Raw genomic sequence first — 25,038 nt, forward strand, 5'->3', positions numbered from 1 at the left:
GATCCCCCCTCCTACACGCCCCTACCCAACCAACGATCCCGCCCCCTACCCAACGATAACGCCCCCTACCCAACCAACAATCCCGCCCCCTACACACCCCTACCCAACCAACGATCCCGCCCCCTACACACCCCTTCCCAACGATCCCGCCGCCTACCCCAAAGATCCCACCTTCCCACCCCCTACACACCCCTACCTAACCAACGATCCCGCCCCCTACACACCCCTTCCCAAAGATCCCACCTTCCCACCCCCTACACACCTCTACCCAACTAACCCCCCCACCAACCTCCCTCCCCCACGCTGAGAATCTTCTTGTCTATGTGGATATGAAATATCATGTGGAGGAGATCGGTGTGGGGAAGGGACACCCATTAGGGGGGGGGAGATCATTCAGCAAACTAGCCATTACACATAATGTTGCCTCCCAGCCATTCCCCCAAATACTCTCCCCTGTCCCCCATACTTACCCTCCCGGCTCCTCTCCCTCAGGTAGGTCCGCAGTCTCCGCAGTGCCCGGTCCCGGGTCTTTTTCTCGTTCCCGGCCAGTCTCTGCGCCAACTGCACACACGGGTCCGCCATGCTGCTCTCACGTTGGCCGCTGACAGTCGCCGAAAAGTGACGTCATATGAACTCACTTTACACTGCTTCCCGGCAATGTCTCCATCGGGCGCCATTCTGCCGTAGAGATATCTAATTACAAATAATACAATATGGACTCCGGAAACATGGCGGACAACATTATACCACAGGAGACAAACCGGAAACCAGAGAGAGCTGAGCGCAGGAAGATAGACTGAGGAGTGTCAGGTGATCTACTGATCTGTACTACAGAACCCCCCCATACACAGTGTGTCAGGTGATCTACTGATATGTACTACAGAACCCTCCCTACACAGTGTGTCAGGTGATCTACTGATCTGTACTACAGAACCCCCCCTTACACATTGTGTCAGGTGATCTACTGATTTGTACTACAGAACCCCCCCATACACAGTGTGTCAGGTGATCTACTGATCTGTACTACATAACCCCCCTACACAGTGTGCCAGGTGATCTACTGCTCTGTACTACAGAACCCCCCCTACACAGTGTGCCAGGTGATCTACTGATCTGTACTACAGGACATCCCTACACAGTGTGTCAGGTGATCTACTGATCTGTACTACAGAACCCCCCTACACAGTGTGTTTGGTGATCTACTGATCTGTACTACAGAACCCCCCTACACAGTGTGCCAGGTGATCTACTGATCTGTACTACAGAACCCCCCTACACAGTGTGTCAGGTGATCTACTGCTCTGTACTACAGAACCCCCCTACACAGTGTGTCAGGTGATCTACTGATCTGTACTACAGGACATCCCCCCTCCATACACAGTGTGTCAGGTGATCTACTGATCTGTACTACAGAACCCCCCTACACAGTGTGTCAGGTGATCTACTGATCTGTACTACAGAACCCCCCTACACAGTGTGTTTGGTGATCTACTGATCTGTACTACAGAACCCCCCTACACAGTGTGTCAGGTGATCTACTGCTCTGTACTACAGAACCCCCTACACAGTGTGTCAGGTGATCTACTGATCTGTACTACAGAACCCCCCTACACAGTGTGTCAGGTGATCTACTGATCTGTACTACAGAACCCCCCTACACAGTGTGTCAGGTGATCTACTGATCTGTACTACAGAACCCCCCTACACAGTGTGTCAGGTGATCTACTGCTCTGTACTACAGAACCCTCCCTACACAGTGTGTCAGGTGATCTACTGATCTGTACTACAGAACCCCCCTACACAGTGTGTCAGGTGATCTACTGATCTGTACTACAGAACCCCCCTACACAGTGTGTCAGGTGATCTACTGCTCTGTACTACAGAACCCCCCTACACAGTGTGTCAGGTGATCTACTGATCTGTACTACAGAACCCCCCTACACAGTGTGTCAGGTGATCTACTGCTCTGTACTACAGAACCCCCCTACACAGTGTGTCAGGTGATCTACTGATCTGTACTACAGAACCCCCTACACAGTGTGTCAAGTGATCTACTGATCTGTACTACAGAACCCCCCTACACAGTGTGTCAGGTGATCTACTGCTCTGTACTACAGAACCCCCCTACACAGTGTGTCAGGTGATCTGTGGGACGTCATCAATCCACACACTATATTGCCCCAAGTATTGGGCCGCCGGCCTTTCCACACACATGACCTGTAATAGCCCCCCAGTCTTAGTCCGTAGGGTTCAATATTGAGTTGGCTCCGCCTTTCCACACACATGACCTTCATTGGCCCCCCAGTCTTAGCCCGTAGGGTTCAATATTGAGTTGGCCCCGCCCTTTCCACACACATGACCTGTAATGGCCCCCCAGTCTTAGTCCGTAGGGTTCAATATTGAGTTGGCTCCGCCCTTCCACACACATGACCTTTAATGGCCCTCCCAGTCTTAGTCCGTAGGGTTCAATATTGAGTTGGCCCCGCCCTTTCCACGCACATGACCTTTAATAGCCCCCCAGTCTTAGTCTGTAGGGTTCAATATTGAGTTGGCCCCGCCCTTTCCACGCACATGACCTTTAATAGCCCCCCAGTCTTAGTCCGTAGGGTCCAATATTGAGTTGGCCCCGCCCTTTGCAGCTATAACAGCTCCAACTCTTCTGGGAAGGCCCCCCACAAGGTTTAGGAGGGTGTCTATGGGAAGTTGGACCATTCTTCCAGAAGCACATTTGTCAGGTCAGGCACTGATGTCGGGGGAGGAGGCCTGGCTCGCAGTCTCTCTAATTCATCCCAAAGGTGTTCTATGGGGTTGAGGTCAGGACTCTGTGCAGGACAGTCAAGTTCCTCCACCCCAAACTGGCTCCTCCATGTCTTTATGGACCTTGCTTTGTGCACTGGGGGGCAGTCATGTTGGAACAGGCAGGGGCCATCCCCAAACTCCTCCCACAAAGTTGGGAGCATGAAATTGTCCAGAATGTCACCTTAAGAGTTCCCTTCACTGGAACTAGGGGGCCAAGCCCAACCCCTGAGGAACACCCCCACACCATAATCCCCCCTCCACCAAACATTACACTTGGCACAATGCAGTCAGGCAAGTACCGTTCTCCTGGCCACCACCAAACCCAGACATGTCCATCGGATTGCCAGACAGAGAAGCGTGATTGGTCCCTCCAGAGAACACGTCTCCTCTGATCTAGAGTCCAGTGGCGGCGTGCTTTACACCACGGCATCCGACGCTTTGCATTGCACTTGGTGATGGAAGGCTTGGATGCAGCTGCTCGGCCATGGAAACCCATTCCATGAAGCTCTCTACGCACTGTTGTTGGGCTCATCTGAAGGCCACACCAAGTTTGGAGGTCTTTAGCTATTGACTCTGCAGACAGTTGGTGACTTCTGCGCACTGTGCGCTTCAGCATGCGCTGACCCCGCCCTGTCATGTGACGTGGCCTACCACTTGGTGGCTGAGTGGCTGTTGTTCCCAGTGGCTTCCACTTTGTTATAATCCCACTAACAGTTGAGCGTGGAATATTTAGTAGCCAGTGTGGTGGAACCGTTCCGCCTGGGCTTCCTCGTGTGGAGCGATGCGTCTCAGCCAATGATCTCCTTGTCCTGCAAGTCTTCCAGCGCTCTGCCAAGGCGGCTATTAGAGCTCAAAACTAATTCTTCCCCGATATCCCAAACCACGAGTCGGAACTTCGTGTAGGGGGAGTGAATGACTCTTTATTGAACACAGCTCAGTATATACATCACCCCCACCAGACAGCCTGGCACCGGGTTTTCCCCGCCCACAACAAACCCCACAACCAACAATACAGTATGAACTCTATAGAAGGGAAAGACTACAAGGTCACATGTCCCTAAACAGAGGAGAATGTCTGTCTACATAACAGCCGCTAATCATACAGTCAGGTCCATAAATATTGGGACATGGACACAATTCTAACATTTTTGGCTCTATACACCACAATGGATGTGAAATGAAACGAACAAGATGTGCTTTAACTGCAGACTGTCAGCTTTAATTTGAGGGTATTTACATCCAAATCAGGTGAACGGTGTAGGAATGACAACAGTTTTCATATGTGCCTCCCACTTGTTAAGGGACCAAAAGTAATGGGACAATTGGCTTCTCAGCTGTTCCATGGCCAGGTGTGTGTTATTCCCTCATTATCCCAATTACAATGAGCAGATAAAAGGTCCAGAGTTCATTTCAAGTGTGCTATTTGCATTTGGAATCTGTTGCTGTCAACTCTCAAGATGAGATCCAAAGAGCTGTCACTATCAGTGAAGCCATCATTAGGCTGAAAAAACAAAACAAACCCATCAGAGAGATAGCAAAAACATGGGGCGTGGCCAAAACAACTGTTTGGAACATTCTTAAAAAGAAGGAACGCCCCGGTGAGCTCAGCAACACCAAAAGACCCGGAAGACCACGGAAAACAACTGTGGTGGATGACCGAAGAATTCTTTCCCTGGTGAAGAAAACACCCTTCACAACAGTTGGCCGGATCAAGAACACTCTCCAGGAGGTAGGTGTATGTGTGTCAAAGTCACCAATCAGGAGAAGACTTCACCAGAGTGAATACAGAGGGTTCACCACAAGATGGAAACCATTGGTGAGCCTCAAACACAGGAAGGCCAGATTAGAGTTTGCCAAACGACATGTAAAAAAGCCTTCACAGTTCTGGAACAACATCCTATGGACAGAGGAGACCGACATCAACTTGTACCAGAGTGATGGGAAGAGAAGAGGATGGAGAAGGAACTGCTCATGGTCCTCAGCATACCACCTCATCAGTGATCATGGTGGTGGTAGTGTCATGGCGTGGACATGTATGGCTGCCAATGGAACTGCTTCTCTTGTATTTATTGATGATGTGACTGCTGACAGAAGCAGCCGGATGAATTGTGAAGTGTTTCGGGAATATTATCGGCTCATATTCAGCCAAATGCTTCACAACTCATTGGACACTTCACAGTGCAGATGGACAATGACCCAAAGCAGACTGCAAAAGACACCAAAGAAGTGGAATGTTCTGCAATGGCCAATCACCTGACCTGAATCCGATGGAGCATTTCACTTGCTGAAGACAAAACTGAAGGGAAAATGCCCCAAGAACAAGCAGGAACTGAAGACAGTTGTAGTAAAGGCCTGGCAGAGCATCACCAGGGATGACACCCAGCGTCTGGTGATGTCTATGCGTTCCACACTTCAGGCTGTCATTGACTGCAAAGGATTTGTAACCAAGTATTAAAAAGTGAAAGTTTGATTTATGATTATTATTCTGTCCCATTACTTTTGGTCCCTTAACAAGTGGGAGGCACATATGTAAACTGTTGTTATTCCTACACCGTTCACCTGATTTGGATGTAAATACCCTCAAATTAAAGCTGACAGTCTGCAGGTAAAGCACATCTTGTTCCTTTCATTTCAAATCCATTGTGGTGTATAGAGCCAAAAATGTTACAATTGTGTCCATGTCCCAATATTTATGGACCTGACTGTATACAGCTTTACCGAGAGGAGAACGGGAAGACCACTTAACAAGGGGATAAAAGTGAAACAGAAAGGGCAAAATGTGATCACAATGGGACGTTTCATCACAGCTAGGAAATGTCACGGATGGACTTATTGCCCAGGTGGCCACCTATCACGGGACCACGCTTGGAGTCACTGAGCTCCTGAGAGCGACCCATTCTTTCACCAATGTTTGTAGAAGCCGTCTGCATGCCTAGGGGCTTCATTGTATACCCCTGTGTCCATGGAGGGGATTGGAACACCTGAATCACATGATATGGAGGGGATTGGAACACCTGAATCACATGATTGGAGGGAATTGGAACACCTGAATCACATGATATGGAGGGGATTGGAACACCTGAATCACATGATATGGAGGGGATTGGAACACCAGAATCACATGATATGGAGGGGATTGGAACGCCTGAATCACATGATTGGGAGGGGATTGAAACACCTGAATCACATGATATGGAGAGGATTGGAACACCTGAATCACATGAGATAGAGGGGATTGGAACACCAGAATCACATGATATGGAAGGGATTGGAACACCAGAATCACATGATTGGGAGGGGATTGAAACACCTGAATCACATGATATGGAGAGGATTGGAACACCTGAATCACATGAGATAGAGGGGATTGGAACACCAGAATCACATGATATGGAAGGGATTGGAACACCAGAATCACATGATTGGGAGGGGATTGGAACACCTGAATCACATGATATGGAGGGGATTGGAACACCTGAATCACATGATTGGAGGGAATTGGAACACCTGAATCACATGATATGGAGGGGATTGGAACACCTGAATCACATGATATGGAGGGGATTGGAACACCAGAATCACATGATATGGAAGGGATTGGAACACCAGAATCACATGATTGGGAGGGGATTGGAACACCTGAATCACATGATATGGAGGGGATTGGAACACCTGAATCACATGATTTGGAGGGGATTGGAACTCCTGAATCACTTGATTGGAAGGGGATTGGAACACCTGAATCGCATGATATGGAGGGGATTGGAACACCTGAATCACATGGTATGGAAGGCGGGGACAATACGTAGGGCAATCTAGTGTATGAAATTAATGATCTGTGCTTGGTAGAGTCCATTGTGCACCTCGGGATCTCCTGAGAATACAGTGATCGGGATCCCCTGAGAGTAGAGTGATCGGGATCCCCTGAGAGTAGAGTGATGGGGATCCCCTGAGAGTACAGTGATGGGGATCCCCTGAGTGTAGAGTGATCGGGATTCCCTGAGTGTAGAGTGATGGGGATCCCCTGGGAGTAGAGTGATGGGGATCCCCTGAGGGTAGAGTGATCGGGATCCCCTGAGAGTAGAGTGATGGGGATCCCCTGGGAGTAGAGTGATGGGGATCCCCTGAGTGTAGAGTGATGGGGATCCCCTGAGAGTAGAATGATCGGGATCCCCTGAGAGTAGAGTGATGGGGATCCCCTGAGAGTAGAGTGATCGGGATCCCCTGAGAGTTGAGTGATGGGGATCCCCTGAGAGTAGAGTGATGGGGATCCCCTGAGAGTTGAGTGAGGGGATCCCCTGAGAGTTGAGTGATGGGGATCCCCTGAGAGTAGAGTGATGGGGATCCTCTGAGAGTAGAGTGATGGGGATCCCCTGAGAGTAGAGTGATCGGGATCCCCTGAGTGTAGAGTGATGGGGATCCCCTGGGAGTAGAGTGATGGGGATCCCCTGGGAGTAGAGTGATGGGGATCCCCTGAGTGTAGAGTGATCGGGATCCCCTGAGAGTAGAGTGATGGGGATCCCCTGAGAGTAGAGTGATGGGGATCCCCTGGGAGTAGAGTGATGGGGATCCCCTGAGAGTTGAGTGATGGGGATCCTCTGAGAGTAGAGTGATGGGGATCCTCTGAGAGTAGAGTGATGGGGATCCTCTGAGAGTAGAGTGATGGGGATCCCCTGAGAGTAGAGTGATGGGGATCCCCTTAGAGTAGAGTGATCGGGATCCCCTGAGAGTTGAGTGATGGGGATCCCCTGAGAGTAGAGTGATGGGGATCCCCTGAGAGTAGAGTGCTGGGGATCCCCTGAGAGTTGAGTGCTGGGGATCCCCTGAGAGTAGAGTGATGGGGATCCCCTGAGAGTAGAGTGATGGGGATCCCCTGAGAGTAGAGTGATGGGGATCCCCTGAGAGTAGAGTGATGGAGATCCCCTGAGAGTAGAGTGATGGGGATCCCCTGAGAGTAGAGTGATGGGGATCCCCTGAGAGTAGAGTGATCGGGATCTCCTGAGAATACAGTGATCGGGATCCCCTGAGAGGAGGGTGATGGGGATCCCCTGAGAGTAGAGTGATGGGGATCCCCTGAGAGTAGAGTGATGGGGATCCCCTGAGAGTAGAGTGATGGGGATCCCCTGAGAGGAGGGTGATGGGGATCCCCTGAGAGTAGAGTGATGAGGATCCCCTGAGAGTAGAGTGATGGGGATCCCCTGAGAGTAGAGTGATGGGGATCCCCTGAGAGTAGAGTGATGGGGATCCCCTGAGAGGAGGGTGATGGGGATCCCCTGAGAGTAGAGTGATGGGGATCCCCTGAGAGTAGAGTGATGGGGATCCCCTGAGAGTAGAGTGATCGGGATCCCCTGAGAGTAGAGTGATCGGGATCCCCTGAGAGTAGAGTGTTCTCCCTCGTACGTTCTCCTCCTCGCTGACACCATATGTTCTTCACAGATACGGATGTCATAGGCAAGCCGCCTCTACAGCTGCTGGCCCTGATGTCAAGTTCCTCAGAGGCGGAGTTTGTCCTGGTTAGGAGGCGGGACTTGGAACGTCTGACCACTGAGGTGATGCAGATGAGGGAATTCCTGCCGCAGATTGTGAACTCTGAGCTGGTGGAGAGCGTGCAGAGGCTGGAGGCCGCGGAGAGCGGTGAGTCACATGACCTGTCCTCCATCTCTGGCCAGGGGTGGGATTTTGGAGGGAATGTCTGTGTTGGGGCCCCTGTCTCTGGAATATTGGGGGACATTGGTGTGGGACCCCGTCTCTGGAATATTAGGGGACATTGGTGTGGGGCCCCCGTCTCTGGAATATTGGGGGACATTGGTGTGGGGCCCCCGTCTCTGGAATATTAGGGGACATTGGTGTGGGGCCCCCGTTTCTGGAATATTGGGGGGCATTGGTGTGGGGCCCCCATCTCTGGAATATTGGGGGACATTGGTGTGGGGACCCCGTCTCTGGAATATTAGGGGACATTGGTGTGGGGCCCCCGTCTCTGGAATATTAGGGGACAATGCTGTGGGGACCCCGTCTCTGGAATATTAGGGGACATTGGTGTGGGGACCCCGTCTCTGGAATATTAGGGGACATTGGTGTGGGGACCCCGTCTCTGGAATATTAGGGGACATTGGTGTGGGGACCCCGTCTCTGGAATATTAGGGGACATTGGTGTGGGGACCCCGTCTCTGGAATATTGGGGGACATTGGTGTGGGGACCCAGTCTCTGGAATATTGGGGGACATTGGTGTGGGGACCCCGTCTCTGGAATATTGGGGGACATTGGTGTGGGGCCCCCGTCTCTGGAATATTAGGGGACATTGGTGTGGGGACCCCGTCTCTGGAATATTGGGGACATTGGTGTGGGGACCCCGTCTCTGGAATATTGGGGGACATTGGTGTGGGACCCCCGTCTATGGAATATTAGGGGACATTGGTGTGGGGACCCCGTCTCTGGAATATTGGGGGACATTGGTGTGGGGCCCCGTCTCTGGAATATTGGGGGACATTGGTGTGGGGCCCCCGTCTCTGGAATATTGGGGGACATTGGTGTGGGGCCCCGTCTCTGGAATATTGGGGGACATTGGTGTGGGGCCCCGTCTCTGGAATATTGGGGGACATTGGTGTGGGGCCCCCGTCTCTGGAATATTAGGGGACATTGGTGTGGGGACCCCGTCTCTGGAATATTGGGGGACATTGGTGTGGGGACCCCGTCTCTGGAATATTGGGGGACATTGGTGTGGGACCCCGTCTCTGGAATATTGGGGGACATTGGTGTGGGGCCCCGTCTCTGGAATATTGGGGGACATTGGTGTGGGGCCCCCGTCTCTGGAATATTGGGGGACATTGGTGTGGGGCCCCGTCTCTGGAATATTGGGGGACATTGGTGTGGGGCCCCGTCTCTGGAATATTGGGGGACATTGGTGTGGGGCCCCCGTCTCTGGAATATTAGGGGACATTGGTGTGGGGCCCCCGTCTCTGGAATATTAGGGGACATTGGTGTGGGACCCCCGTCCCTGGAATATTGGGGGACATTGGTGTGGGACCCCCGTCCCTGGAATATTGGGGGACATTGGTGTGGGGCCCCGTCTCTGGAATATTGGGGGACATTGGTGTGGGGCCCCCGTCTCTGGAATATTAGGGGACATTGGTGTGGGGCCCCCGTCTCTGGAATATTAGGGGACATTGGTGTGGGACCCCCGTCCCTGGAATATTGGGGGACATTGGTGTGGGACCCCCGTCCCTGGAATATTGGGGGACATTGGTGTGGGACCCCCGTCTCTGGAATATTGGGGGACATTGGTGTGGGACCCCCGTCCCTGGAATATTGGGGGACATTGGTTGTAGAGCTTCTCTATGACGTCTCATTTTCTGCCCCCCTCAGCACTGGAGGATAAGAATCAGGACTGTCAGCACATCCGGGCGCGGCTGGAGGTGTCACAGGGAGAATATCTGAGGGCAAAGGAGGTGAGGAGGACCATCAACAACCCCATATTCATCCTGCCTCCTCCTCTCCTCTCCTCCTCCTCTCCTCTCCTCTGTCCTCATACTGTCCTCTCCTCCCCTGTCCTCTCCTCCCCCCTCCTCTCCTCCCCCCTCCTCTCCTCCCCTCTCCTCTCCTCTCCTCGTCCTCTCCTCCCCTCTCCTCTCCTCTCCTCTCCCCTCCTCTGTCCTCTTCTCCCCCTCCTCTCCTCTCATCCTCTCCTCCCCTCTCCTCTCTTCTCCTCTCCTGTACTGTCCTCTCCTCCCCTCTCCTCTCCTCTGTCCTCTCCTACTTCCTCTCCTCCTTCCTTTCCTCTCTTCTCCTCCTCTCCTCCCCTCTCCTTTCCTCTGTCCTCTCCTCTCCTTCTTCCTTTCCTTTCCTCTGTCCTCTCCTCTCCTCCCCTCTCCTCTGTCCTCTCCTCCTCTCCTCTGCCTCTCCTCTCCTCCCCTCTCCTCTCCTCTGTCCTCTCCTCTCCTCTGTCCTCTCCTCTGTCCTTCCCTCTCCTCTCCTCTCCTCTCCTCTCCTCTGTCCTCTCCTCTCCTCTCTTCCCCTCTCCCCTCCTCTGTCCTCTCCTTCCTTCCTTTCCTCTCCTCTCCTCTCCTTTGTCCTCCCCTCTCCTCTCCTCCTTCCTCTCCTCTCCTCTGTCCTCTCCTCTCCTCCTCTCTTCTCCTCTCCTCCTTCCTCTCCTCCCCTCTGTCCTCTCATCTCCTCTGTCCTCTGCCCTCTCCTCTTCTGTCCTCTCCTCTCCCTCTCCTCTCCCTCTCCTCTGTCCTCTCCTCTGTCCTCTCCTCTCCTGTCCTCTCCTCTCTCCTCTCCTGTCCTCTCCTCTCTCCTCTCCCCTCTCCTCTCTCCTCTCCTGTCTTCTCCTCTCCTGTCCTCTCCTCTCTCCTTTCCTCTCCTCTCTCCTTTCCTCCTTTCTCTCCTCTCCTCTGTCCTTTCCCTCCTCCTTCCTCTCCTTTCCTCTCCTCTGTCCTCTCCTCCTCTCCTCTCCTCTCCTCTCTCCTCTCCTCTCCATCTCTGTCCTCTGCCCTCTCCCCTCCTGTCCTCTCCTCTCCTGTCCTCTCCTCTCCTCTGTCCTCTCCTTTGTCTCCTGTCCTCTCTTCTTCTCTCCTCTGTCCTCTCCTCTCCTGTCCTCTCCTCTCTCCTCTCCTCTGTCCTTTCCTGCTCTCTCCTCTGTCCTCTCCTCTCCTGTCCTCTCCTCTCTCCTCTCCTCTGTCCTCTGCCCTCTCCTCTTCTGTCCTCTCCTCTCCCTCTCCTCTCCCTCTCCTCTGTCCTCTCCTCTGTCCTCTCCTCTCCTGTCCTCTCCTCTCTCCTCTCCTGTCCTCTCCTCTCTCCTCTCCCCTCTCCTCTCTCCTCTCCTGTCTTCTCCTCTCCTGTCCTCTCCTCTCTCCTTTCCTCTCCTCTCTCCTTTCCTCCTTTCTCTCCTCTCCTCTGTCCTTTCCCCTCCTCCTTCCTCTCCTTTCCTCTCCTCTGTCCTCTCCTCCTCTCCTCTCCTCTCCTCTCCTCTCTCCTCTCCTCTCCATCTCTGTCCTCTGCCCTCTCCCCTCCTGTCCTCTCCTCTCCTGTCCTCTCCTCTCCTCTGTCCTCTCCTTTGTCTCCTGTCCTCTCTTCTTCTCTCCTCTGTCCTCTCCTCTCCTGTCCTCTCCTCTCTCCTCTCCTCTGTCCTTTCCTGCTCTCTCCTCTGTCCTCTCCTCTCCTGTCCTCTCCTCTCTCCTCTCCTCTGTCCTCTCCTGCCCTCTCCTCTGTCCTCTCCTGCTCTCTCCTCTGTCCTCTCCTCTCCTGTCCTCTCCTCTCCTCTCCTCTCTCCTCTCCTCTGTCCTCTCCTGCCCTCTCCTCTGTCCTCTCCTCTCCTGTCCTTCTCTGTCCTCATCCTCTCCTCTCCTCTGCCCTCTCCCCTGTCCTCTCCTCTGTCCTCATCCTGCCCTCTCCTCTGTCCTCCCCTCTGTCCTCATCCTGCCCTCTCCTCTGTCCTCTCCTCTGTCCTCCTCTGTCCTCTCCTATCCTCTCCTCTGTCCTCATCCTGTCCTCTCCTATCCTCTCCTCTGCCCTCTCCTCTGTCCTCTCCTCTGTCCTCTCCTGTCCTATCCTCTGTCCTCATCCTGCCCTCTCCTCTGTCCTCTCCTCTGTCCTCCTCTGTCCTCTCCTCTGTCCTCCTCTGTCCTCTCCTCTGTCCTCATCCTGCCCTCTCCTGTCCACTCCTCTGTCCTCTCCTCTGTCCTCCTCTGTCCTCTCCTCTGCCCTCTCCTGTCCTCCTCTGTCCTCTCCTCTGTCCTCTCCTCTGTCCTCATCCTGCCCTCTCCTCTGCCCTCTCCTCTGTCCTCCTCTGTCCTCTCCTGTCCTCTCCTCTGTCCTCATCCTGCCCTCTCCTCTGTCCTCCTCTGCCCTCTCCTCTGTCCTCTCCTCTGTCCTCTCCTCTGCCCTCTCCTCTGCCCTCTCCTCTGTCCTCTCCTCTGTCCTCATCCTGCCCTCTCCTCTGTCCTCATCCTGCCCTCTCCTCTGTCCTCTCCTCTGTACTCTCCTGTCCTCTCCTCTGTCCTCTCCTCTGTCCTCATCCTGCCCTCTCCTCTGTCCTCCTCTGTCCTCTCCTCTGCCCTCTCCTCTGTCCTCTCCTCTGTCCTCTCCTCTGTCCTCCTCTGTCCTCTCCTCTGTCCTCATCCTGCCCTCTCCTCTGTCCTCATCCTGCCCTCTCCTCTGTCCTCTCCTCTGTCCTCATCCTGCCCTCTCCTCTGTCCTCCTCTGTCCTCTCCTCTGTCCTCATCCTGTCCTCCTCTGTCCTCTCCTCTGCCCTTTCCTGTCCTCCTCTGTCCTCTCCTGTCCTCTCCTCTGTCCTCTCCTCTGTCCTCCTCTGTCCTCCTCTGCCCTCTCCTCTGTCCTCTCCTGCCCTCATCCTGTCCTCCTCTGTCCTCTCCTGTCCTCCCCTCTGTCCTCATCCTGCCCTCTCCTCTGTCCTCCTCTGTCCTCTCCTATCCTCTCCTCTGTCCTCATCCTGCCCTCTCCTGTCCTCTCCTCTGCCCTCTCCTCTGTCCTCTCCTCTGTCCTCCTCTGTCCTATCCTCTGTCCTCATCCTGCCCTCTCCTCTGTCCTCTCCTCTGTCCTCCTCTGTCCTCTCCTCTGTCCTCTCCTCTGTCCTCCTCTGTCCTCTCCTCTGTCCTCATCCTGCCCTCTCCTGTCCACTCCTCTGTCCTCTCCTCTGTCCTCTCCTCTGTCCTCCTCTGTCCTCTCCTCTGCCCTCTCCTGTCCTCCTCTGTCCTCTCCTCTCTCCTCTCCTCTGTCCTCATCCTGCCCTCTCCTCTGCCCTCTCCTCTGTCCTCCTCTGTCCTCTCCTCTGTCCTCTCCTCTGTCCTCATCCTGCCCTCTCCTGTCCTCTCCTCTGTCCTCCTCTGCCCTCTCCTCTGTCCTCTCCTCTGCCCTCTCCTCTGCCCTCTCCTCTGTCCTCTCCTCTGTCCTCATCCTGCCCTCTCCTCTGTCCTCATCCTGCCCTCTCCTCTGTCCTCTCCTCTGTCCTCATCCTGCCCTCTCCTCTGTCCTCCTCTGCCCTCTCCTCTGCCCTCTCCTCTGCCCTCTCCTCTGTCCTCCTCTGTCCTCTCCTCTGTCCTCATCCTGCCCTCTCCTCTGTCCTCATCTTGCCCTCTCCTCTGTCCTCTCCTCTGTCCTCTCCTGTCCTCTCCTCTGTCCTCTCCTCTGTCCTCCTCTGTCCTCATCCTGCCCTCTCCTCTGTCCTCATCTTGCCCTCTCCTCTGTCCTCTCCTGTCCTCTCCTCTGCCCTCTCCTCTGTCCTCTCCTCTGTCCTCTCCTCTGTCCTCCTCTGTCCTCTCCTCTCCTCTGTCCTCATCCTGCCCTCTCCTCTGTCCTCATCTTGCCCTCTCCTCTGTCCTCTCCTCTGTCCTCTCCTCTGTCCTCCTCTGTCCTCCTCTGTCCTCTCCTGTCCTCTCCTCTGTCCTCTCCTCTGTCCTCTCCTCTGTCCTCTCCTCTGTCCTCCTCTGTCCTCTCCTCTCCTCTGTCCTCATCCTGCCCTCTCCTCTGTCCTCTCCTCTGTCCTCTCCTCTGTCCTCCTCTGTCCTCCTCTGTCCTCTCCTGTCCTCTCCTCTGTCCTCTCCTCTGTCCTCATCCTGCCCTCTCCTCTGTCCTCCTCTGTCCTCTCCTGTCCTCTCCTCTGTCCTCTCCTCTGTCCTCATCCTGCCCTCTCCTCTGTCCTCATCCTGTCCTCATCCTGTCCTCCTCTGTCCTCCTCTGTCCTCTCCTCTGCCCTTTCCTGTCCTCCTCTGTCCTCTCCTGTCCTCTCCTCTGTCCTCTCCTCTGTCCTCCTCTGTCCTCTCCTCTGTCCTCATTCTGTCCTCCTCTGTCCTCTCCTCTGTCCTCATTCTGTCCTCCTCTGTCCTCTCCTCTGTCCTCTCCTCTGTCCTCATCCTGTCCTCCTCTGTCCTCTCCTCAGTCCCCGTGTCCTATGTCTAGTCCATGGAGAGGCACTGAGCCCTCTGTTCTGTATGAAGAGGAGGACTGTCCCTCTAGCAGTAGAGAATGCATTGTGTGTTGCGGTCCTGCGTGTGGTTCTGGTGTCACATTGGTCCTCCTTGTCCTTGTATTGGTCCCAGGAGAGCCTGTCTCTGCTTGTCCAGCTGTCCTCCCTGAGGGAGCAATCAGTCCATCCGTTCTCCTCCTGCACCCACATGGGATCTCTGCTCTGCACGTTACTCTGGAGCGTCTCCAACAGAGAGGACACGGTGAGGAGCATTCTGGGAATGGTGAGTGATGGTGCTGGATGGGGACGGGAACTGATCTGAGGGACACCTCCAATATAGTCCTAGGTGTCCAGGTCACCTCTTGTCCCGTCTACAGTCCTAGCTGTCCATGGTCATATGATGTCCCATCTACAGTCCTAGCTGTCCCATGGTCATATGATGTCCCATCTACAGTCCTAGCTGTCCCATGGTCATATGATGTCCCATCTACAGTCCTATCTGTCCCATGGTCATATGATGTCCTATCTACAGTCCTAGCTGTCCCATGGTCATATGATGTCCCATCTACAGTCCTATCTGTCCCATGGTCATATGATGTCCCATCTACAGTCCTATCTGTCCCATGGTCATATGATGTCCCATCTACAGTCCTATCTGTCCCATGGTCATATGATGTCCCATCTACAGTCCTATCTGTCCCATGGTCATATGATGTCCTATCTACAGTCCTAGCTGTCCCATGGTCACCTCTTGTCCGGTCTACAGTCCTAGCTGTCCCATAGTCATATGATGTCCTATCTACAGTCCTAGCTGTCCCATGGTCATATGATGTCCCATCTACAGTCCTAGCTGTCCCATGGTCATATGATGTCCTATCTACAGTCCTAGCTGTCCCATAGTCATATGATGTCCTATCTACAGTCCTAGCTGTCCCATGGTCATATGATGTCCCATCTACAGTCCTAGCTGTCCCATGGTCATATGATGTCCTATCTACAGTCCTAGCTGTCCCATGGTCATATGATGTCCCATCTACAGTCCTAGCTGTCCCATGGTCATATGATGTCCCATCTACAGTCCTATCTGTCCCATGGTCATATGATGTCCCATCTACAGTCCTAGCTGTCCCATGGTCATATGATGTCCTATCTACAGTCCTAGCTGTCCCATGGTCATATGATGTCCCATCTACAGTCCTAGCTGTCCCATGGTCATATGATGTCCCATCTACAGTCCTAGCTGTCCCATGGTCACATGATGTCCCATCTACAGTCCTAGCTGTCCCATGGTCATATGATGTCCTATCTACAGTCCTAGCTGTCCCATAGTCATATGATGTCCCATCTACAGTCCTAGCTGTCCCATGGTCATATGATGTCCCATCTACAGTCCTAGCTGTCCCATGGTCATATGATGTCCCATCTACAGTCCTATCTGTCCCATAGTCATATGATGTCCCATCTACAGTCCTAGCTGTCCCATGGTCATATGATGTCCCATCTACAGTCCTAGCTGTCCCATGGTCATATGATGTCCCATCTACAGTCCTATCTGTCCCATGGTCACATGATGTCCCATCTACAGTCCTAGCTGTCCCATGGTCACATGATGTCCCATCTACAGTCCTAGCTGTCCCATGGTCATATGATGTCCTATCTACAGTCCTAGCTGTCCCATGGTCATATGATGTCCCATCTACAGTCCTAGCTGTCCCATGGTCATATGATGTCCTATCTACAGTCCTAGCTGTCCCATGGTCATATGATGTCCCATCTACAGTCCTAGCTGTCCCATGGTCATATGATGTCCCATCTACAGTCCTAGCTGTCCCATGGTCACATGATGTCCCATCTACAGTCCTAGCTGTCCCATGGTCATATGATGTCCTATCTACAGTCCTAGCTGTCCCATGGTCATATGATGTCCCATCTACAGTCCTAGCTGTCCCATGGTCATATGATGTCCCATCTACAGTCCTAGCTGTCCCATGGTCATATGATGTCCCATCTACAGTCCTAGCTGTCCCATGGTCATATGATGTCCCATCTACAGTCCTAGCTGTCCCATGGTCACATGATGTCCCATCTACAGTCCTAGCTGTCCCATGGTCATATGATGTCCTATCTACAGTCCTAGCTGTCCCATGGTCATATGATGTCCTATCTACAGTCCTAGCTGTCCCATGGTCATATGATGTCCTATCTACAGTCCTAGCTGTCCCATGGTCATATGATGTCCCATCTACAGTCCTAGCTGTCCCATGGTCATATGATGTCCTATCTACAGTCCTAGCTGTCCCATGGTCATATGATGTCCTATCTACAGTCCTAGCTGTCCCATGGTCATATGATGTCCCATCTACAGTCCTAGCTGTCCCATGGTCATATGATGTCCCATCTACAGTCCTAGTTGTCCCATGGTCATATGATGTCCTATCTACAGTCCTAGCTGTCCCATGGTCATATGATGTCCCATCTACAGTCCTAGCTGTCCCATGGTCATATGATGTCCCATCTACAGTCCTAGTTGTCCCATGGTCATATGATGTCCCATCTACAGTCCTATCTGTCCCATGGTCATATGATGTCCCATCTACAGTCCTATCTGTCCCATGGTCATATGATGTCCTATCTACAGTCCTAGCTGTCCCATGGTCATATGATGTCCCATCTAGAGTCCTAGCTGTCCCATGGTCATATGATGTCCCATCTACAGTCCTAGTTGTCCCATGGTCATATGATGTCCTATCTTTGTGTCGGGGAATGAATGAATGTGGGACCTTCCTGTAGGGTGTGACGGAGGTGTGGGCGGGACAGAACACACATGGAGAGCAGTGGGCACACAAGGTTTTCATTGAGAGATTTGGGGCACTTGATCGGGGCAGCGAGGGTTAAGTCCGGGCACAGCAGAGGGGCAGTTCAGGCAGGTAATGGGTAAGTCCGGGCACAGCAGAGGGGCAGTTCAGGCAGGTAATGGGTAAGTCCAGGGCACACAGCAGAGGGGCAGTTCAGGCAGGTAATGGGTAAGTCCAGGGCACACAGCAGAGGGGTAGTTCAGGCAGGTAATGGGTAAGTCGGGCACAGCAGAGGGGTAGTTCAGGCAGGAAATGGGTAAGTCCGGGGCACACAGCAGAGGGGTAGTTCAGGCAGGTAATGGGTAAGTCCAGGGCACACAGCAGAGGGGTAGTTCAGGCAGGTAATGGGTAAGTCCAGGGCACACAGCAGAGGGGTAGTTCAGGCAGGTAATGGGTAAGTCGGGCACAGCAGAGGGGTAGTTCAGGCAGGAAATGGGTAAGTCCGGGCACACAGCAGAGGGGTAGTTCAGGCAGGTAAGGGGTAAGTCCGGGCACAGCAGAGGGGCAGATCAGGCAGGAAATGGGTAAGTCCAGGCACAGCAGAGGGGTAGTTCAGGCAGGTAATGGGTAAGTCGGGCACAGCAGAGGGGTAGTTCAGGCAGGAAATGGGTAAGTCCGGGCACAGCAGAGGGGTAGTTCAGGCAGGTAATGGGTAAGTCCGGGCACAGCAGAGGGGTAGTTCAGGCAGGTAATGGGTAACTCCGGGCACAGCAGAGGGGTAGTTCAGGCAGGTAATGGGTAACTCCGGGCACAGCAGAGGGGCAGTTCAGGCAGGTAATGGGTAAGTCCGGGCACAGCAGAGGGGCAGTTCAGGCAGGTAATGGGTAAGTCCGGGGCACACAGAAGAGGGGTAGCTCAGGCAGGTAATGGGTAACTCCGGGGCACACAGCAGAGGGGTAGTTCAGGCAGGTAATGGGTAAGTCCGGGCACAGCAGAGGGGTAGTTCAGGCAGGTAATGGGTAAGTCCAGGCACACAGCAGAGGGGTAGTTCAGGCAGGTAATGGGTAACTCCGGGCACAGCAGAGGGGTAGTTCAGGCAGGTAATGGGTAACTCCGGGCACAGCAGAGGGGCAGTTCAGGCAGGTAATGGGTAAGTCCGGGCACAGCAGAGGGGTAGTTCAGGCAGGTAATGGGTAAGTCCAGGGCACACAGCAGAGGGGTAGTTCAGGCAGGTAATGGGTAAGTCCGGGCACAGCAGAGGGGCAGTTCAGGCAGGTAATGGGTAAGTCCGGGCACAGCAGAGGGGCAGTTCAGGCAGGTAATGGGTAAGTCCGGGGCACACAGAAGAGGGGTAGTTCAGGCAGGTAATGGGTAAGTCCAGGCACAGCAGAGGGGTAGTTCAGGCAGGTAATGGGTAAGTCCGGGCACAGCAGAGGGGTAGTTCAGGCAGGTAATGGGTAAGTCCAGGGCACACAGAAGAGGGGTAGTTCAGGCAGGTAATGGGTAAGTCCAGGGCACACAGCAGAGGGGTAGTTCAGGCAGGTAATGGGTAAGTCCAGGGCACACAGCAGAGGGGTAGTTCAGGCAGGTAATGGGTAAGTCCAGGCACAGCAGAGGGGTAGTTCAGGCAGGTAATGGGTAAGTCCGGGCACAGCAGAGGGGTAGTTCAGCAGAGAGGTAGTTCAGCAGAGGGCAGGCTTGCAGGGGCACTCAGAAGCAGGCAGGCTGGCAGGCAGAGATAATCCGGGTACAGCAGAGGGGCAGTTCAGGCGGGCAGCGGGTAAGTCCAGGCACACAGCAGAGGGCTGTTCACAGGGTAGTAGTTCAGGGACTTACCGGCCAGCAGTGGCCCCAGCATGGGAAGTGTAGGCAGATAGGCATTAACTCCTCACGGGTCTTCAGAGGGCTGTGTGTCTTGGCCGTAGCTTCAAGACCACACAGGCATCATAGGACCACAAGTCCCAGCAGTGCACAACACAAAGCACAGTTCCATGCATCTCCTAGTTGGGGCTCAGCCAGGAGTGGTTCTGAGATCCTCCCTCCAGCTCTCCCATTTATAGACAGTATGGCCCTCTCACAGCCACACAACACCATGCTGTCTGCGCTCCCTACTGAGATCCCATAGAACGGGGAGACCGCTTACCGAGGGGAGAACGGGAAGACCACTTACCAAGGGGAGAACGGGGAGACCGCTTACCGAGGGGAGAACGGGAAGACCACTTACCGAGGGGAGAACGGGGAGACCGCTTACCGAGGGGAGAACGGGGAGACCGCTTACCGAGGGGAGAACGGGAAGACCGCTTACCGAGGGGAGAACGGGGAGACCGCTTACCGAGGAGAGAACGGGGAGACCGCTTACCGAGGGGAGAACGGGAAGACCGCTTACCGAGGGGAGAACGGGGAGACCGCTTACCGAGGAGAGAACGGGAAGACCGCTTACCGAGGAGAGAACGGGAAGGCCGCTTACCGAGGGGAGAACGGGAAGACCGCTTACCGAGGGGAGAACGGGGAGACCGCTTACCGAGGGGAGAACGGGGAGACCGCTTACCGAGGGGAGAACGGGGAGACCGCTTACCGAGGGGAGAACGGGGAGACCGCTTACCGAGGGGAGAACGGGGAGACCGCTTACCGAGGGGAGAACGGGGAGACCGCTTACCGAGGAGAGAACGGGAAGGCCGCTTACCGAGGAGAGAACGGGAAGACCGCTTAACGAGGGGAGAACGGGAAGACCGCTTACCGAGGGGAGAACGGGGAGACCGCTTACCGAGGGGAGAACGGGGAGACCGCTTACCGAGGGGAGAACGGGGAGACCGCTTACCGAGGGGAGAACGGGGAGACCGCTTACCGAGGGGAGAACGGGGAGACCGCTTACCGAGGGGAGAACGGGAAGACCGCTTACCGAGGGGAGAACGGGGAGACCACTTACCGAGGGGAGAACGGGGAGACCGCTTACCGAGGAGAGAACGGGAAGGCCGCTTACCGAGGAGAGAACGGGAAGACCGCTTAACGAGGGGAGAACGGGAAGACCGCTTAACGAGGGGAGAACGGGAAGACCGCTTACTGAGGGGAGAAAACCAGAACAGAAAGAGCAAAATGTGATCACAAAGGGACGGTTCTTCACAATGCCCTACCTACAGTCCTAGTTGTTCCATGGTCACATGATGTCCTATCTACAGTCCTAGTTGTCCCATGATCACATGATCTCCTATCTACAGTCCTGGTTTGTATCATAGGTGTATTTTATATGATAGAGACAGAATATCAACCACAAATCTAGAAACAACGCAATACAAATGTTATAAATGGAGTTGCAGTTCGGTGAGTAAAATAAGTATTTGATCCCTACCAACCAACAATGATTCTGGCTCCCACAGACCGGCTATGGGCTCATGTGGTACACAGATCAGTCCTGTCCATGTAAGAAGGTCCTCCTGACAACAACTCGTTCTGTGTATAAAAGACACCTGTCCACAGAATCTCTTACTTGGGCACCACCACCACCATGGGCCAAAGACCAAAGAGCTGTCTAAGGTCATCAGGGACAAGATTGTGGACCTGCACAAGGCTGGAAAGGCCTACAAGACCATCAGTGAGAAGCTTAGTGAGAAGGAGACAACTGCTGGAGCGATTATTCACAAATGGAAGAAATACATAATAACCATGAATCGCCCTCGGTCTGGAGCTCCATGCAGGATTTCACCTCATGGGGCAAGGATGACCATGAGAAAAGTGAGGGATTAGCCAAGAACTACACGGGAGGAGCTTGTGAATGATCTCAAGACATGTTGGACCACAGTCACCAAACACACCATTGGTAACACAATATGCCACCATGGATTGAAATCCTGCAGCGCCCACAAGGTCCCCCTCCTCAAGAAAGCACATGCGCAGCCCATCTGAAGTTTGCCAATTAACATCTAAATGATTCAGAGAAGGACTAGGAGAAAGTGCTGTGATGAGGTGACACCAAAATTTAGCTCTTTGGCATTACCTCAGCTCGCCGTGTTTGTATTCCTTCACCAACTACAAGGGTTCCTTCACCAACTACAAGAGACGTCTCACCTCTGTGCTCGCCAACAAGGGTTCCTCCACCAACTACAAGAAAGGTCTCACCTCTGTGCTCGCCAACAAGGGTTCCTCCACCAACTACAAGAGATGTCTCACCTCTGTGCTCGCCAACAAGGGTTCCTCCACCAACTACAAGAGACGTCTCACCTCTGTGCTCGCCAACAAGGGTTCCTCCACCAACTACAAGGAATGTCTCACCTCTGTGCTCACCAACAAGGGTTCCCCCACCAACTACAAGGAACGTCTCACCTCTGTGCTCGCCAACAAGGGTTCCTCCACCAACTACAAGGAACGTCTCACCTCTGTGCTCACCAACACGGGTTCCTCCACCAACTACAAGGAACGTCTCACCTCTGTGCTCACCAACAAGGGTTCCTCCACCAACTACAAGGAACGTCTCACCTCTGTGCTCCCCAACAAGGGTTCCTCCACCAACTACAAGGAACGTCTCACCTCTGTGCTCGCCAACAAGGGTTCCCCCACCAACTACAAGGAACGTCTCACCTCTGTGCTCACCAACACGGGTTCCTCCACCAACTACAAGGAACATCTCACCTTTGTGCTCACCAACAAGGGTTCCTCCACCAACTACAAGGAACGTCTCACCTCTGTGCTCACCAACAAGGGTTCCTCCACCAACTACAAGGAACGTCTCACTTCTGTGCTCACCAACAAGGGTTCCTCCACCAACTACAAGGAACGTCTCACCTCTGTGCTCCCCAACAAGGGTTCCTCCACCAATTACAAGGAACGTCTCACTTCTGTGCTCACCAACAAGGGTTCCTCCACCAACTACAAGGAACGTCTCACCTCTGTGCTCACCAACAAGGGTTCCTCCACCAACTACAAGGAACGTCTCACCTCTGCTCTCGCCAACAAGGGTTCCCCCACCAACTACAAAAGACGTCTCACCTCTGTCCTCACCAACAAGGGTTCCTCCACCAACTACAAAAGACGTCTCAACTCTGTGCTTCCAACAAGGGTTCCTCCACCAACTACAGGAAACAACTCACCTCTGTGCTCACCAACAAGGGTTCCTCCACCAACTACAAGACACGTCTATCCTCTGTGCTCGCCAACATGGGTTCCTCCACCAAGTACTAAATCAGGTTTTGCTTTGTATTGTGTTGTTTCTGGATTTTGGTTGATATTCCGTCTCTATCATTTATATACACCTATGATAAAAATTATAGACCGATCATTTCTGTGTAAGTGGGCGAACTTACAGAATCTGCTGGGGGTCAAATCATCATTTTCCCCAATGTGTGTACATATATCCTGGCACAGTGATTCACAGTGTCAGGGTTCCCCAGAAGAGGTAACTTATGGATGCCATCTTCAATGTTGAGGTGTGTGGGGTCAGTCAGGACGGTCCTCATCCTTCCCCTCCTTGTCTTGGGGTGTGTGGGGTCAGTCAGGACGGTCCTCATCCTTCCCCTCCTTATCTTGGGGTGTGTGGGGTCAGTCAGGACGGTCCTCATCCTTCCCCTCCTTGGGGTGTGTGGGGTCAGTCAGGACGGTCCTCATCCTTCCTCTGCTTATCTCGGGGTGTGTGGGGTCAGTCAGGATGGTCCTTATCCTTCCTCTCCTTGTCTCGGGGTGTGTGGGGTCAGTCAGGACGGTCCTCATCCTTCCCCTCCTTATCTTGGGGTGTGTGGGGTCAGTCAGGACGGTCCTCATCCTTCCTCTCCTTGTCTCGGGGTGTGTGGGGTCAGCCAGGACGGTCCTCATCCTTCCTCTCCTTATCTCGGGGTGTGTGGGGTCAGTCAGGACGGTCCTCATGCTTCCCTTCCTTATCTTGGGGTGTGTGGGGTCAGTCAGGACGCTCCTCATCCTTCCACTCCTTATCTCGGGGTGTGTGGGGTCAGTCAGGTTGGTCCTCATGCTTCCTCTCCTTATCTCAGGGTGAGTGGGGTCAGGACACTCCTTATCCTCTACCTCTCCTTGCAGGATAAATGTGCCGAGTTCTTCATGTTGGCCTCCCAGACTGTGACCAGGTTTGTGGATTCTCTGGGTGAGAAGCCGCAGGATGAAGAGGATGAAGATGGCTGCTATGTTCTCGGGCTTGCCGGTATTGTGACCAGTAAGTAGAAGGGGATTCTGGGAAATGATGGGAATGGAGAGATTCTAGTATAGACTGCGACCAGCTGGGAGAAGTCAGACGTCACAAGGAGACAGAGACAGAGTCAGTACAGAGAGTGTCAGAGACAGAGTCAGTACAGAGAGTGTCAGAGACAGAGTCAGTACAGAGAGTGTCAGAGACAGAGTCAGTACAGAGAGAGACAGAGTCAGTACAGAGAGAGACAGAGTCAGTACAGAGAGAGACAGAGACAAAGTCAGTACAGAGAGAGACAGAGTCAGTACAGGGAAAGACAGAGTCAGTACAGAGAGAGACAGAGTCAGTACAGAGAGAGACAGAGACAAAGTCAGTACAGAGAGAGACAGAGTCAGTACAGGGAAAGACAGAGTCAGTACAGAGAGTGTCAGAGACAGTACAGAGAGAGACAGAGACAGAGTCAGTACAGGGAAAGACAGAGTCAGTACAGAGAGTGTCAGAGGCAGAGTCAGTACAGGGAGTGTTAGAGACAGAGTCAGTATAGAGAGAGACAGAGTCAGTATAGAGAGTGTCATAGAGAGTTTCAGAGACAGAGATCTGAGCCCAATTCTTGGTACTGAGGTGTCTGGGTCTATCCTGGTTTAGGATTGGTCGAATCCTGATCTCCATGCCCATCACCGGACCCCCTGGTGAGCCCAGAACCCCCTGGTCACATGACTGGCGGGTTCTTTATAGACTGTGTTTTTCTGTAGCATGGAGTGCTCCTCCGTGTGGGAGATGCGGTGGCTTTGTGTTTGGTGGGGGCTCCTCCGTGTGGGAGATGCGGTGGCTTTGTGTTTGGTGGGGGCTCCTCTGTGTGGGTGATGCGGTGGCTTCGGGTTTGGTGGGGGCTCCTCCGTGTGGGTGATGCGGTGGCTTTGTGTTTGGTGGGGGCTCCTCCGTGCAGGCGATGAGGTGACTTTGTGTTTGGTGGGGGCTCCTCTGTGCTGGTGATGCGGTGGCTTTGTGTTTGGTGGGGGCTCCTCCGTGTGGGAGATGTGGTGGCTTTGTGTTTGGTGGGGGCTCCTCCGTGCGGGTGATGTGGTGGCTTTGTGTTTGGTGGGGGCTCCTCTGTGTGGGTGATGCGGTGGCTTCGGGTTTGGTGGGGGCTCCTCCGTGTGGGTGATACGGTGGCTTTGTGTTTGGTGGGGGCTCCTCCGTGCAGGCGATGAGGTGACTTTGTGTTTGGTGGGGGCTCCTCTGTGCTGGTGATGCGGTGGCTTTGTGTTTGGTGGGGGCTCCTCCGTGTGGGAGATGTGGTGGCTTTGTGTTTGGTGGGGGCTCCTCCGTGTGGGTGATGTGGTGGCTTTGTGTTTGGTGGGGGCTCCTCCGTGCGGGTGATGTGGTGGCTTCGGGTTTG

The 25,038-nt window shown here is 53.8% G+C and overlaps 1 protein-coding gene across 1 annotated transcript; it reads left to right on the plus strand.

Moving 5' to 3' along the window:
* Positions 1-784: 784 nt before the first annotated feature.
* On the plus strand, positions 785-23,674 carry HSF2BP (heat shock transcription factor 2 binding protein). The gene is made up of 5 exons (XM_089667472.1): positions 785-859; positions 8,236-8,433; positions 10,163-10,245; positions 14,854-15,003; positions 23,534-23,674. Exons 2-5 carry the CDS (start codon positions 8,280-8,282, stop codon positions 23,672-23,674), a joined length of 528 nt encoding a protein of 175 aa, XP_089523598.1. The 5' UTR covers positions 785-859; positions 8,236-8,279.
* Positions 23,675-25,038: the final 1,364 nt, after the last annotated feature.

This window comes from Staurois parvus, unplaced genomic scaffold (assembly GCF_062004578.1).
Source record: "Staurois parvus isolate SC_StPar_1 unplaced genomic scaffold, SC_StPar_1.0 ptg003270l, whole genome shotgun sequence".
NCBI classification, from domain to species: Eukaryota; Metazoa; Chordata; class Amphibia; order Anura; family Ranidae; genus Staurois; species Staurois parvus.